We start from the raw sequence: 16,810 nt of genomic DNA, 5'->3' as shown, positions 1-16,810 counted from the left end.
CCTGAGAGAGAGAGAGAGAGAGAGAGCTGCTCACCTGAGAGAGCTGCTCACCTGAGAGTTAGGAAGGACAGAGGAGAGAAGGAGTGAACAAAAATGACGTAAAGAGAAAGAGACAAGACCTTGGTACAAACAGACCGGTGAGAGACAGGAACACTGTTTGAGAGAAGTAACAAGACAATGGCCCTCATTCAACAATACTCTTATTATTTTTCTTATATTCTTGCTTTCCTGTCTATTAACACATTAACTGCCACGCAGTTTGCCCCTCTCATACCACTCTCTGCCACCACTCTAAGCCTATGGAGATGTTCACCTTCTTTACAGGGCTATAACTTTTTAAATTGTATTGCTAAATTGACATTACTACTATGGCCCATTCAACATCGATTATCTATCGTTCAGGATGTAGGAACGTTATACTTTTTCATTCATAGATTCATACGAAAATACCGTCTACTCTAGAATAAAAATATATTTTTATCGTTTTCTGCCATAATTCCTAGAACGCTAGTTATAGGCCTAAACGCATAATATAGATTATCGATTGGAGTTTATTCATGATACACGCTATATTAAAAAATCCAACTGAATACGATCCTAAACGTTATGACTCATCATGCGCGGATGAACGGGGGGGGGGGGGGGGGGGGGTCGTTTATAATTCCGTGATAGTCAGTAAATGCTTTATGTAGTATGGGTGATATATTGATCAGAGCAGTTTGCATTAATAATAATAAACAATCACGCTGAAAGTATCGTTACTGTCCTCTTACCGTTCGCCGATGAGACTGGAGGAAAAAGATCCCACTTATTTGACGGCGATCGACTAGATCCATTTCCGGTTTGTATGGCGAAATGTGCGTCTAGAGTCCCGCAACAATATGTGAGTGCCGGGCGCATTTCCATGATGCACGGAGATCACCAGAGATCCATTTCCGGTTGTAACTCGCCCGATCATCCACCAGGCGGCGGTATTGAAGCGTTGCACGGTTGTGCCGAGTACCACTGTCTCAGCCGAGGCTGGGTGAGGGAATTATAAATACCATGGCGAAAAAATGAAATGTGATCTCAATAACGTCGTACGCCTTGGAATGGCGGAATTCGCATGACGTTGAAACCCGTCGTAAGACGTTTTTGGCGGTGGATGTGTTAAGAGAACAATAAGAAAATGACACAAACGACTCGCGACTCAGTGCTTGTGTGTGTTCCTGTGGGTCGCTCATCGCATGTGTGTGTGTGTTAATCTGATGACAAATAAAGACTTATACTTGTACTATCAGCAAAGTAGGCTTTGTCAATACTGAACGAGTTGACGACGATTGTCAAGAACCAATCGCGCAGTAGGTTGGGAAATACTGGAATGCGCTCAGAACTATAGGAGAAGAGAAGAGAAGAGAGGAGAGGAGAGGAGAGGAGAGAGGGGAGGAGAGGAGAGGTTGTATGCGTTCTATGCATATGGCCTGGGCAGCCAGCATCTAACTGTTCTAACAGCAATATATAATCCATTTCAGAAGAAGAACGCACGCAATAAGTTGTTATAATAATAATAATAATAGGGCGGCTGGGTGGCGCAGCGGACTAAGCGCTCTTCACCAATGCGAGAGACACTGGTATCGAATCCGGCTGTCAGCGTTGCCTCCGGCTTGGCCGGCCGTCATACTGGCTCAATTGGCAGAGTCAGCGGGAGGGAAGCCGGTGGGGTGGTATTCTGGTCGTTGTAAACAGCAACTCCTACAGGTCGGTCAGGGCGCCTGCACAGCGAGGGAGGGAGATGGTGAGGGTAGTGTGACCTCCCACACATTACACCTCACCAATGAGAGTCCGCGCTGGCAGGTGAAAAGATGCTGCTGGCTGTCTCCTATGTGTCGGAGACTTCAGGGCTCCCTAGACCGACCAATGGGGGGCACATGCGAGCAACAACCAGGAAGGGGAGGGGGGAATTGGTATAATGACTAAATTGGGATGGGAGAAAAACACAGAAAAACAGGAGAAAAAGTGGATCAAAAAGAAAAAAAATAATAAATTATTATTGAAAAGTTCTGAGTTTATAAAGTCGTATTTTTTGGGGGTATTTGGGGGCAATTGACCAATGGTTTGCTTTCAACCCATGAACTCCTTCCTCTCTCACCTTTTTTTTTTATTTAATTTTTAAATCTTTTTTCCCCCTCCTTTTTCCTCAGTTTTTCTCCCATCCCAATGTTAGTCGTTATGCCAATTCCCAATCCCCTTCCTGGTCGCTGCGCAGCTACCCCCTACACTACAGTCGGTCTGGGAGAGTGGAGGCTATCACATGCTTCCTCCGACACATGTGTTGCCAATCAACCGCTTCTTTTCACCTGGCAGCACGGACTCTCACTGAGAGGGTGTAACGTGTGGAAGGATCACACCCTCTCTCACCTTTTTATATATATATATTTTTTATTGTATCTATCTACTAAAACTGTATTGTATTGTTTGTCTTTGAGCATTAGGAAAAGCGCTATATAAATCTGATGTATTATTATTATTAGGAATGGTAGGCTTTTTTAATGTTTCTCATCTGGGTAAGAGTTTCTTATCTGGGTAAGAGTGCTCTCGACCACTCTTAGAATTTGGTCTTGCCTGAGAGAAAAGCAACAATAAGAAAACATTGCTGAATCCCAGGTAAGAACAAAATAAGAGGAAATGCTAGTTAAGAACGAAATCTGTTCTTATATCGTTTCATGAATGAGGCCCAATGAGTTTTATCTATGTTATGAGAGAAAGAGAGGGGGGGGGGGTCAAAGTGCATCAGTCGAGTTTTCAGAAGAATATTGTATTTTGTGCAAAAGTGAGGGAGGGAGAGGTCAAACGCCACCAGGATTCATTCCAATTCCCACCCAACATTTGCCTGATTATCAGACTGAATTCCTGTTCATCAGACCTTTTTCTTTATGCGGATGACTCAGCCATTCTGGTCTCCCATAAGGACTTGGCAGTAGTGGAGAGGACCCTTAGTGAGGAGCTATCAAATGTGCAGACATGGCTGTCAGATAACAAACTATCTCTTCATCTAGGAAAAACAGAGGCAATCCTGTTCGGATCAAAGAAACGGCTTGGTAAAGATATTGAAATGAAGGTAAGAGTAGGTGAGAAGCAAATAACAAACAAGGATTCTGTAGTATATCTGGGCTGCATACTGGACAAACATCTCACAGGAGAGGCCATGGCTAAAAAAGCCCACACTAAAATCTGCCAGAAAACGAAATTCCTAGCTAGACAAGGGAAACTACTGGACCAGGCAACACTTAAAATGCTAGCGGGCGCATTAGTACAGAGTCACTTTGACTATGCTGCCACCTCCTGGTTCAGTGGCGCTCCACAGGTCCTGAAAAATAAACTTCAGACAGCTCAAAACAAATTAATGAGAGTAGTCCTTAAACTACCTCCATGCACTCACCTAGGGCCAACTTTCTTTAGGCAACTAAACTGGCTTCCGGTCAATAAAAGGGTAATTCACATCAAATTAGGTCTCACACACAAGATAGTTCAAAATACAGGTCCGAAATATCTATCTAATTATTTTAATCGATTCCGTGACAATCATTCATACTTCACTAGAAGGAGCAGTACGGATTTTATTCTGCCAAAATTTAACTCCCTAATGGGCACAAATAAATTTTTATTTTCTGCAGCACTGGAGTGGAACAAGCTTCCAGTGGCCCTGAAAAACATCGAAGAGGGGGGAAGTTTTAGACATGCCACAAAGAAATGGCTAGCCAGTGAAGTATAGAATAGCCATAGGAAGGAGAGGGTAGGAAGTGTTTTTTTGTATGGGGTTGCTATTATGTTTTATTCTGTTTTTTATTATGATGATCTATGTTTTATTATGATGCTCTATGTTTTATTATGATGCTCTATGTTTTATTATGATGCTCTATGTTTTATTATGATGCTCTGTTTTAGTATGTTTTATTATGATGCTCTATGTTTTATGATGTCTGTCCATGTCCAAAATCAGGGACCATGATGGAAATAAGTGCTTGCACTTTCTCATGTTTTTATCCCTTGGATGCTGTCTTATACTCCACAATAAAAATCAATCAATCAATCAATCCATTTCAATTCACTATTAATTTAGTGAATAAAAAAATATTAAAATAATTTAAGAAAATATAGGCGGGACTAATGATTGGCAATTCAGGGTCTGGATCAAGGCACCCGCCACGTATATATACCCTACCTTCCTCTTCCTCGTTGAAGTCGCGCCAGAGTCTAAACAGGACGTGAAACTAACCTTTCAGTTAACCGACGACACAGTGGTGAGTTGATTCAGTATTATACCCACCAATTTAATTTCTTAGCAGCTATAATAGATTCTAGAATAGAAGCCTTTGCATAGAACATTTGTGTAGTTCTCGTTCTTCCAATATGGCTGCCTGTAACCACTGGTAACCACCTTTGAAAGAAAATGCCTCAGTTCCAGGGGTGTAAAGTACTTGTACTTCGTTACAATACTTAAGTAGTGTTTTGGGGGATTTGTACTTTACTCAAGTATTATTAGGTTTGTATACTTGTACTTTTACTCAATTACATTTCAGAGAAAAAAAACATACTTTTTCCTCCTTACATTTAAAATGCAGACCTACAAAGTACAAATTACAAATCTCGCAGGTCCAACAATTTTAATTAGTATATTTGTTTCTCTGGCCGAACTAACGTTAGCGTTATTAATCCTGCGGCCGCACTTTGTTTAAAAACAGCCAATCAAATCCCCATCAATAGAAAATGAACACGCCCATACCCATGCTGATTGGTCCTTGCTATCAGAAGAATAGACAGTCAGAGTGACAAGCTACAGAAGACGGCCACAAACGATAGTACGAGTGATGAAGAGGACGAAACGGAACATTTCATTGCCCCGGAATACTTTTTTTTTTTTTTTACTTTAACTTTTTAGTAAAAGTAGAGACTTTTACTCAAGTGTGTTTTTAGCCAGATACTTTTACTTGAGTAAGATTCTGAGAGGGTACCCATACTTTCACTTAAGTATAATTTCTGGGTACTTTTTACACCCCTGCTCATTTCTGTGCACTGGTGGAGTAGCTAGAAAAGCATGATATTACTGTGACTGGTTTCCAAGATCAAATGATCATATTTTTGCATAGAGCACCCATTGTTACATCCAACATGGAGGACAAAGGAGCATTCTGGACATTCTGTGAAAGCGTTTAGATGGACCACTGGACATGTACAGGAAACACACTCACATCATGCCTATCCTAACAAATAAAAAACTGAGAGGTTTTGGCATACATTTGAGGATTTCCTTCCTGTGACACAGGAGAGGTCATGGAGGACACCTGAGTGTGTATGAGTGTATGTAGAGTGAGTGAGTGAGTGAGTGAGTGAGTGAGTGAGTGAGTGAGTGAGTGAGTGAGTGAGTGAGTGAGTGAGTGAGTGCGTATGAGTGTATGTAGAGTGAGTGAGTGAGTGAGTGAGTAAGTGAGTGAGTGAGTGCGTATGAGTGTATGTAGAGTGAGTGAGTGAGTGCGTATGAGTGTATGTAGAGTGAGTGAGTGCGTATGAGTGTATGTAGAGTGAGTGAGTGAGTGCGTATGAGTGTATGTAGAGTGAGTGAGTGAGTGCGTATGAGTGTATGTAGAGTGAGTGAGTGAGTGCGTGAGTGAGTGAGTGAGAGAGAGTGAGTGAATGTGTGTGTATTTGTGTGTGTGTGTGTGTGTGCGTGCATGTATATGTATATATGTGTGTGTGTGTGTGTTTCAGTTCAGTTTCAGTTTATTTAAAGGACAGTACACATTAATCAACAATTCTGTAAATGTGTAAGTTTTAGCCAGCTGTAGTCCTTTTGGCAAGATGTTAGATGTGTGTGTGTGTGTGTGTGTGTGTGTGTGTGTGTGTGTGTGTGTGTGTGTGTGTGTGTGTGTGTGAATGTATTTGTGTGTGTGAATGTATTTGTGTGTGTATGTGTATGTATTTGTGTGTGTGTTCGGGGGGAGGGGTTACATGAGGGTACATGAGGGTACTACGACTATGCTTGCACCTCATGGTACCAAAGCACCTCAAAGGCACTAAAAAACAAATTACAAACATCTCAAAACAAGCTAGTCAGACTACTTGTTGTGAAGGATCAGATTAAACCGAATATATATATTTATTTATGGATATATATTTAATAGTATTTGTATATCGTTTGATATCCCTTGTATATTCCTTGTACATATACACTGAATATCCCTTTAGTCTACTAACAGCCCATAATAGTTTCATTCTCTCATTGGACAAGAACCTGGCGCCAGCAGCCAAGCCCCTTGGTTCAAGTTCAATCGTGCCGACGAACATGTCGTTACTAGCCCGGTTCCGCGTAGGAATACGTCTGGCGAAATACGAATGGTACTATTTGTTCACAGCGCATATATATATGGCGCAAGTAAAGTAGAACTTTCTTTTAGTCCCTTAGCCCTTAGTTCTTTACCCTCCAACCTAGTGGCAAGACGTTAAGCCTCACCCACGATACACGTGTGGTGCAGTATGGTCAACTTGGCCTCAGAATGGCATTGAGACATCGTGTGGATTAATAGTTGAATTGTCATAGTTTGGCACTATACCGTCGAGTGGGACGTATTTCTATTAAGTTAATAATAGTCTATTATGTATGGTGCATCGTTCGGTTAGAGTTATAAAGTGAGCAGTACCCCCATCGTTTCCTCGCGTTATCTAGAGTCTTAACCAGGCTGGGCAGACCACGTGTGGTGCTTTCATCCGAGGAGTTCTGGGCCAGGACGAGTGGACCTGCACATTGGATTACCTTACCCGGACGACGGCGAGCCCTACACGGCTTGGATTATCTACTTGCTTTGGGTGCTTTGATTATGCCATGGATAACAGCCAACACTGGTGAGTGTTGGAACTACCCCCCGAGAGGAGTCCAGGTGAGACGGCGCTCTACCCCGAGTGAGGTCGCCTCACGTCTCTTCGTTGTGGACCGGCAGCTACCGTCTACAAGAGGGCCCAACGGTATTCATCTGTGGACCAAGGTTCTGTGGGCACCGTGTTCAGCACTCTGAATTCTCCCAAGAAATCGTTGGCCAGATGGGATATCGCCGGCGGCTCTCCTAACCCCCCCCCCCCTACTGACTTACAACCAGCGGGACCCCCTTTAGTGTATCCAGCTATAATCATTTAAGTACCATCGCTATAGTTCCCTAAAGAACCAGGTTGTATACTTGCTTCCTGCGTAACCAGAGATTGGACATTCAATGTTGATTTGCCTACGAATACTCATTTGCCTTACAAGTGCATTCAAATCATAAATGTCATTAAGTGAACGTTGTATATACCCTTTGCTATATATTAAATATTCGATTTATACATTTGTGTGGACTTGGTTTCATGGTGGGAAAGTGTTCATCATATCTATATCATGTACTGTGTGGCCAGTAGTTAAAGTACATAAAGCGGTAGTGGTTTAATGATACCATACTTATCAATACAGTCAGGGAATTGTACCCCTCAGTTACAATTGGTCCTTCGAGCCGGAGGGTAACTAGTGTAATATTAATATAGTGTTATTAATATTGAAATGGCCTATGATGAACACTCCACGAAACGGTCCTCCTAACGTAGAACGCCCGCGGCGCAGACGACAGACACCTCAGTACTTAGAGGATTACGCTGTCAGTCAACTACCTAGCCTTCGACAAACGGTAAACGCGGTAAAAGTAGAAAGTAAAATTATGTCTGACCTTAACGACCAGGTTACCCCGACCACAGAGGCCCTAGTGGGTTCTAATGTAACTGACCAAGCTCACGGTGGGGACCAGGAGGGAGCTGACATGCCTTTACCCCCCCGCCAATACCGAAGAAGTAGTCCTCGACCAGCCCCGGGAGGAAGACAACCCTACAGAGAGAGAACTCTGCACGGAAGAAGAGGAGGAGAGCGCCGAGGAAATAGAGCTCCAGGACTCCCCAACGAGTACAGCCAGGAGCGGCTCACCTCTACAACCGTCTTCCCCCAGCGAAGCGGAGAGGATGCTATCACAGGCGTTCCTCGTCAGCCTGACAGCCTCTACCGAACGCGATCGACTCCAGGGTGAACGCGATCGACTTCAGGGTGAACGCGATCGACTCCAGACACAGCAACGGAGCGAAGAAGAGCGCATACGCCTGGAGATGAGACGCCTTCAGACGGAAGAGAATATGGCAAGAGACCGAGCAGACACCCAGCGTGCCGCTGCCGGTGCCCAAAGAGAAACAGAGCGCGACCTCGCTCTCATCCAGCGCGAAACAGAGCGCGACATCGCTTTCATCAAGCGCGAAGCCGAGCGCAACAGACTACAAGCGCAGCTAATGGAGCAGCTGATCACCAAGGCAACACCCTCTCCCTCCGCCAGGGGTTCAAGGAACTCGTCGAGACAACAGTCAAGGGCAGCATCCCCTAACCGAGCAAGCGACCCTGAACTTGACCAACAGACCAAGCCTATACCCCCCGCAGACCCCCTTCCCCGACCGGTCCAAGCGAGACCCAGCTACAAGGAAGGAGCGGCATACACTGCGGAGAAGCTAAATAAACGACTACAGGATCTAGAGGACCTGATAGAAGAAGAAGAGGGAGAGGAGGAGAACCAAGCCCGACGACAGCACAGTACTCCACCGGACCAGGAGGTCCAGTACAGCCCAGGCTATACCCCCGCGGCGCTGCGCTACAGACCCCCGACTCTATTCACGGGTGAGCATGACGCACGACCAGCCCCGAGGAATAGCACCTGGACCAGCGGGCCATGGTACCCTGCCGGTACCAGCCCACAGAGAGGCGCAAGAGGAGACTCGCCTAAGAGGCCTCTCCCCCAACGCTCGCCGATGTATCAGCCATCCACGGCGTCATACATTGGCACACCGACGTTTCCAGACTTCACCTATGAGAATCGAGCACAGTACACGGAGCTCCGGATGTGCTTAGAGACAATGATGGTGGATGTCGCTGATGAACGCCACAAGTATGCAATATTACTGAAGCACCTGAAAGTACCCCGAGCGCACAATATAGCGCTAGCCTATGCCACCTCTACGACCCCATACACCGCGGCTCTAGCAGCGCTGGACCAGAGATATGGACGTATATGGGATTACGTAATCCAAGAGATAAGGCATATTGACCGCCTACCCCCAGCAACAGACAATCGCTCATTAGACGACCTGTCTATAAAAGTGCAGTCCCTGGTAGGGATGCTGGGAGCGCAACGAGAAAAGGGTATGCACGAGCTATACGCCAACTCTAACGTCGAGAGGATTTTAGAGAAGCTGCCACCCGCCAGACAAGAGCGCTTCAGGCGGCAGAGAGACCACCGTGATCCTAACGGTCCCGAACCATCCCTCCTCGATCTAGCCGACTTCCTGGCGAGAGAAGTCAGCAGCCTACGACTGGATACGTTCGTGCGGAGCACACCAAGCTCCAGAGAGGGACCCAGGAGAATAAACGATGGAAGATCGGTGACTGTCATGCACCAATCAGAGTCAGTACCGAGCAGTAAGAACCACAGTACCCCCTCGAGAAAAGAGAAGTGGAAGATGGTGTGCCCGTACTGCGAGAAGGAACACTGGCTGTCACAATGTGACCTGTTCACAAAGATGAATGCAGAAGAAGTGAGTCAATGGATAAACTCCAACAGGCGCTGTTACCGATGTGCGCGCAGTCACATGGCAGCCGAGTGCCGCCTAAAGAAGAGGTGCAGTCGGTGTGACGGAGCCCACCTAGATGTCCTACACGACAGTAACAGAATAAAGCCTGCACCTGCACCATCGAGCAGCACCAAGGCAAGTGTCATGTACATTGACCCCGCCAGCAGCAGCGGCGCCCAAGTGCTCTTAAAGGTAGTCCGTGTAACATTGAGCTACCAAGATAAAGTCATGGACACTTACGCCGTCCTTGATGACGGGTCAGAGAAGACCCTTCTGCTCGCGTCCGCTGCGGCCCAGCTGGGACTGCGGGGGAGCGAGAACCAAATGACGATTCGGACAATAAGAAGAGATTTAAAGACGATAAAAGGCGAGAATGTCTCCTTCACTATCGCAGCAAGCGGGCAGCCAGAGCGACGGTATAGGATTACAAATGCTTTCACCAGCCAAGAAATAGGACTCACAGTACACCTACCCCATCGCCAAACTGATGGATAAATATGTGCACCTGCGTCAACTAACTATCCCGCTCATAGACGGCGCCACCCCGACCCTGCTGATAGGCTCCGACCATGCAGACCTCATAGTCCCGATAGACCGGGTCCATACAGGACCCAGAGGCTGTCCTGCAGCAGTCGAGACCCGCCTAGGATGGACACTACAAGGCCCCCTCGCTAAATCTCTCAACCGAACAGCAGCCACTAGCTGCCTCCACTCCAGAGTGACAGAAGAAGACACCACTCTCCTGCAGCATGTCGAGAGGCTATGGACACTAGAGACAATGCCCTTTAAGAACGAAAAGAAAGACATTCGTTCTAAAGAAGACATTTACGCCATAAACCTCCTCGAGCAAGGGACAAAGAGAGTCACAGTCGGCGGAGTGATGAGATACGCAACTCCACTCCTGAGGCGAGAGGGAATGCCCACCTTTCACGCAAAGAAAGACGCTACGGAGCGGTATCTATTGAACACAGAGCGGCGCCTAGCCAAAGACCCCGCTCAAGGGAGTGTGTACAGAACACTCGCCAGACAATATGACCCGTTGGGATGTATTCTACCTTACACCACCAGGGCAAAGATGATTGTACGAGCACTATGGGACAAGGACCAGGGCTGGGACGACCCAATACCCGCACCCCTTGCCTCCACATGGAGAGAGTGGGAGACGGAACTCCACTCACTCCCAGGCGTCAATATACGCCGCAGCTACTTCCCACCCACAGTGAGGCCAGAGACATGCAAGATGGATCTACACGTCTTCAGTGACGCCTCCGAAGTAGCCTATGGATCGGTGGCCTACTTGCGTGCCCAAGAGAAGGGAGGAGAGATACACACTGCTTTCATCCTGGCTCGCTCAAGAATAGCCCCACGAAAGCAACAATCTATCCCGCGTCTAGAGCTCTGCGCAGCCCTAGCAGGAGCGCATCTAGCCACGTTAATCCAACGTGAACTCACCATTCCGGTGCACAGAACAATCTTGTGGTCAGATTCCACGACAGTACTCACATGGATCAAGTCTGATTCATGCAGATACAAAGTCTTCGTGGGAGTCAGAGTCACCGAGATTCAAGAGTTAACAGAAACAGCGAGCTGGCGGTATGTGGACACCAAACACAACCCAGCTGACGTCATCACCCGGGGAATGTCCCTAGATGACCTCACCCGTCGCAACATCTACAGTGACGGACCAGAGTTCCTCAAGCTCCCGGAAGAAGAGTGGCCTACGCCCACCCCACGGGAAGCGAGTAAAGAGGAGGCTGAGAACAAGAAACCTATGTTCTGTGGACTGAGCACAGTCGCCTCCACAGACCCCAACATAGATGATTGCATCACCCTACAGAGTGCGCAACTAAAGACATTTCTGTGGCACCACCCAGAGATTCAGCCCACCACTGACATTTCAGCAGCTGACTACGAAGAAGCAGAACTTCTTCTACTACAACGAGCCCAGAGAGACTCGTTCCCCGATGAGCTAGACTGTCTACAGGGAGGAAAGCCCATCCCATCAGACAGCAGACTGCTCCACCTGGCACCCGAGAGTGACGCCCATAATCTCATCAGAGTGGGTGGTCGTCTGCGGAGAGCCCCCGATCTACCGGATGACGTTAAGTACCCGATAGTCTTGAACAGCCGACACAAGGTCACAGAGCTGATCATAAAGAAATACGACGAGGATGTACACCACGCAGGAGCAGAGAGAGTCTTCGCGGAGATCAGACGTCGCTATTGGATACTTCAAGGGAGAGAAGCAGTGCGACGCTTCCAGCGAACCTGTCTAGACTGCCGAAAGTGGCGCGCGCAGCCCAGCATACCCCGGATGGCTGACCTACCTCCCTGTCGCCTCCGAATCGGCGACAAGCCATTTCACTCCACAGGCATGGACTGTTTTGGCCCGTTGTATATAAAGAAAGGAAGAGGAACCGAGAAGCGGTGGGGTATTGTATTCAAATGCATGACCACCAGAGCGATACATATCGAACTCCTTCCAACCATGAGCACAGACTCATTCCTTATGGCCTTCCGAAGATTCACATCACGGAAAGGAAAACCGTCTACATTGTTGTCTGATCACGGGACAAACTTCAAAGGCGGAGAAAGAGAGCTGAGAGAGAGCTTCCAAGCTATGGGCCCAGAACTTAAGACCCACCTCGCTCCATCCCAGATTGACTTCCAGTTTAATCCCCCGAACGCACCCCACTTCGGTGGAACCTGGGAACGAGAAGTACGTTCTATAAAGACAGCCCTGTACGCCGTGCTTGGGGCCCAGACTGTGGCGGAAGAAGTCCTAATGACAGTCCTCACGGAGATCGAGGGAGTATTGAACTCCAAGCCCCTCGGCTACGTCTCCAGTGATATAGCAGATGTCGACCCAGTCACCCCCAACACACTCTTGATGGGGCGGCTGGACCCCGCGCTACCCCAGACAATGTACAGGCCTGAAGAAGCGAACGGCCGAAGAATGTGGAGGTACAGTCAAGTACTAGCTGACAAGTTTTGGAACAGCTTTCTACTCCACTACCTACCGTCTCTACAGACCCGCCAGAAGTGGGTAAAAGAGAGAGACAATTTGACAGAAGGAACAGTCGTCATGATTATCGACCAGTCACTACCCAGAGCTATGTGGCCGGCTGGCCGCGTAAGCAAAGTGATCACCGGTGCCGATGGCAAGGTCCGAGCAGCTGAGGTGCTCGTCCAAGGGCGAACTTACACACGACCCGTGGCGAGGCTAATAGAACTGCCCAGACTCCCAGACACTATCGATGACGACCATGACCCCACGACTTTGTGAGTTGACTGACCCTTACAGCGGACCTTGAGTGGTAGACAGTGCGGTTAATCTGTCTCTGCTTAGCTAATTAGGTGGGACTAATTAGGGGGCGGCTGTTGTGAAGGATCAGATTAAACCGAATATATATATTTATTTATGGATATATATTTAATAGTATTTGTATATCGTTTGATATCCCTTGTATATTCCTTGTACATATACACTGAATATCCCTTTAGTCTACTAACAGCCCATAATAGTTTCATTCTCTCATTGGACAAGAACCTGGCGCCAGCAGCCAAGCCCCTTGGTTCAAGTTCAATCGTGCCGACGAACATGTCGTTACTAGCCCGGTTCCGCGTAGGAATACGTCTGGCGAAATACGAATGGTACTATTTGTTCACAGCGCATATATATATGGCGCAAGTAAAGTAGAACTTTCTTTTAGTCCCTTAGCCCTTAGTTCTTTACCCTCCAACCTAGTGGCAAGACGTTAAGCCTCACCCACGATACACGTGTGGTGCAGTATGGTCAACTTGGCCTCAGAATGGCATTGAGACATTGTGTGGATTAATAGTTGAATTGTCATAGTTTGGCACTATACCGTCGAGTGGGACGTATTTCTATTAAGTTAATAATAGTCTATTATGTATGGTGCATCGTTCGGTTAGAGTTATAAAGTGAGCAGTACCCCCATCGTTTCCTCGCGTTATCTAGAGTCTTAACCAGGCTGGGCAGACCACGTGTGGTGCTTTCATCCGAGGAGTTCTGGGCCAGGACGAGTGGACCTGCACATTGGATTACCTTACCCGGACGACGGCGAGCCCTACACGGCTTGGATTATCTACTTGCTTTGGGTGCTTTGATTATGCCATGGATAACAGCCAACACTGGTGAGTGTTGGAACTACCCCCCGAGAGGAGTCCAGGTGAGACGGCGCTCTACCCCGAGTGAGGTCGCCTCACGTCTCTTCGTTGTGGACCGGCAGCTACCGTCTACAAGAGGGCCCAACGGTATTCATCTGTGGACCAAGGTTCTGTGGGCACCGTGTTCAGCACTCTGAATTCTCCCAAGAAATCGTTGGCCAGATGGGATATTGCCGGCGGCTCTCCTAACCCCCCCCCCTACTGACTTACAACCAGCGGGACCCCCTTTAGTGTATCCAGCTATAATCATTTAAGTACCATCGCTATAGTTCCCTAAAGAACCAGGTTGTATACTTGCTTCCTGCGTAACCAGAGATTGGACATTCAATGTTGATTTGCCTACGAATACTCATTTGCCTTACAAGTGCATTCAAATCATAAATGTCATTAAGTGAACGTTGTATATACCCTTTGCTATATATTAAATATTCGATTCATACATTTGTGTGGACTTGGTTTCATGGTGGGAAAGTGTTCATCATATCTATATCATGTACTGTGTGGCCAGTAGTTAAAGTACATAAAGCGGTAGTGGTTTAATGATACCATACTTATCAATACAGTCAGGGAATTGTACCCCTCAGTTACACTACTGCTTGACCTAACTCCTAGAACCCACCTCACCCCTGCCCACTTTGACAACCTAGGATGGCTTAGAGTAGACGACAGAGTACAGCAACTTGCAATGGGCCTGGTCTACAAGATACACTACGCGACCAAGGTACCCATGTACATGTCAAAATACTTCCCAAAGGTCCGTGAATACCACGATCACAACACCAGAGGGAGCTCCACAAATCATGTAAAACCCAGATTCGGCTCAAACAAGGGACTAAACACGTTTCGCAATTATGCCACATCAATGTGGAACGCCCTACCTAAAGCTGTAAAGGAATGTGAATCACTACCCACTTTCAAAAACACTCTCAAAAAACACCTACGTGAGACTGCAATTCGAAACTGGCCCCTACAAATGTCCTAACCTAGTTGTACAGTAAATTACCAAGTAAGGCTTGTCAGTATTCCAATGTACAGTGTAAAATGTGTGTGTATCCCCTACCCAACCCCCCCCCCCCCCCCACCTCCAATGTACAGCCCTCACCCAACCCACCCAACCCACCCAACCCCACCCCACCCACCCAACCTCCTCCAATGTACAGTTTCTACGCCAAATGTATATACACTTTTTCTGGACACTTTTGTATCACAAACAGTACTGTATTTGCAAATCTGATATGTCATAAATGTATAGATGTAGCAGTACTGTCTATCTGTATGTCATGTATGTCATATATGTTATGATGAATTGAAAATGGGGGACCCTGATGTAAACAAGACGAAAGTCTTTCTCTGGTCTACTCTGCATCCCCTTAACAATTGTATGTATTGAGCTGTACTGTACTGTACCCATTCTGCAATCTGTTAATAAACTTTTCAATCAATCAATCAATCAATGAGTATTGTGTGTGTGTGTGTGTTCGGGGGGAGGGGTTACATGAGTAGTGTGTGTGTGTGTGTGTGTGTGTGTGTTCGGGGGGAGGGGTTACATGAGTAGTGTGTGTGTTCGGGGGGAGGGGTTACATGAGTAGTGTGTGTGTGTGTGTGCGTGTGTGTGTGTGTGTGTTCGGGGGGGAGGGGTTACATGAGTAGTGTGTGTGTGTGTGTGTGTGTTCGGGGGGGAGGGGTTACATGAGTAGGCCACTGAGAAGTGTTGGATTCCAGCCTAACCCAGGATTAGAGGTCATGCTCTAGAGCCGCGGTTCTCAACCTGGGGTCCGGGGCCCGCGGGGGTCCCTGAGGGTGTCCCAGGGGTCGGACCGAAGAGAAAACATTGTGTGTCGCCGGGACCGTTTCTCCACAAGTATCTGAACTGTAGAATTCAAGATGGGGGTCCCTGAGACTAACTCTCATCAAATGGAGCTCCGCAACCTGTGTACTAATTCAGGGAATTTCCTTGACATGAAAAAGGTTGAGTATTATTGCTTTAGACTTAAGAGGATAGTATAGTGGAATAGAGTGATCACCACTATCTCTCTACACATATAAATATATATAAACATGTTGTATCAATTAATGTTAATCACAATAGCAAATACATGAATAACAATGTAACATGTTATTATAATCACTGTTATTATTATATCCAATTGAAAAGTACACAGTCTTCACCTGCATATTATTGTACAGTAGGCTGTGTACTTCTAAGTCTTTGCCACTAGGTGGCAGCAGTAGCTATGTTAGTGAAGACGATACAATGGAGAGTTCATTCTTTCAGACCTTCCAATTTAGACAGGCCTTCCTTGAAACAAAATTGAGGGGAGAAGAGGAGAGGGGAGAAGAGGAGAGGGGAGAAGAGGAGAGGAGAGGAGAAAAGAAGATGAGACATGAGAAGAGAGGACAAGGGAAGAAGAGAGAAGGGACGAGGAGACAAGGGAAGAGGAGAAGAGGAGACAAGGCAAGAGGAGAAGAGAAGAGAAGAGAGGAGAAGAGAATAGAGGAGAAGAGAGAAGAGAAGAGGAAGGAGGGGAAGAGAGAAAAGAAAGGTAGAAGAGAAGAGGAGAAGAGACAAGAAGAGAGAAGAGAAGAGAAGAAGAGAGGAGAAGAGACAAGAAGAGAGGAGAAGAGAATAGGAGAAGAGAGAGGACTATGCATAGAGTCCTCACCTAAGGTGGGTGCGGTGAGCGCCATGACACCATAGAAGGAGAAGGGTCCCGTCTCAAACTTCATGTTCTCGTTGCCAGCCTCCACCTCCACGCGGCCCTGAGAACAAACAAGATGGATGCCATGTCAAAGAACCATAACGGCAGAAACAACAACATTTGTTTTTACTGCAGTCAAGAATTTACTCCACATGTTTCTGAGGAGGACATTTTGGAATCAATCCCATGTACATGTCGAAATACTTCCCAAAGGTCAGTGAATTCCACGACCACAACACCAGAGGGAGTTCCACAAATCATGT

At 46.8% G+C, this 16,810-nt stretch overlaps 1 protein-coding gene across 1 annotated transcript in view; it reads right to left on the bottom strand.

Annotated features, from left to right (window-relative positions):
- The window catches only part of LOC311224174 (metal transporter CNNM4), a gene marked incomplete at its 5' end in the record, with an annotated part of 160,890 nt that overhangs the window by 18,783 nt on the left and 125,297 nt on the right, over positions 1-16,810 (bottom strand). The window contains one exon of the mRNA XM_084309047.1: positions 16,512-16,608. Coding sequence (XP_084165173.1) covers positions 16,512-16,608 — 97 coding nt within the window. The remainder of the gene's footprint in view (positions 1-16,511; positions 16,609-16,810) is intronic.

Source organism: Notolepis coatsorum (assembly GCF_963971535.1).
Source record: "Notolepis coatsorum genome assembly, chromosome: 2".
Classification (NCBI taxonomy): Eukaryota; Metazoa; Chordata; class Actinopteri; order Aulopiformes; family Paralepididae; genus Notolepis; species Notolepis coatsorum.
Note: the sequence above shows the minus strand (reverse complement) of the source record. Positions and strands in the feature narration are given on the sequence as shown.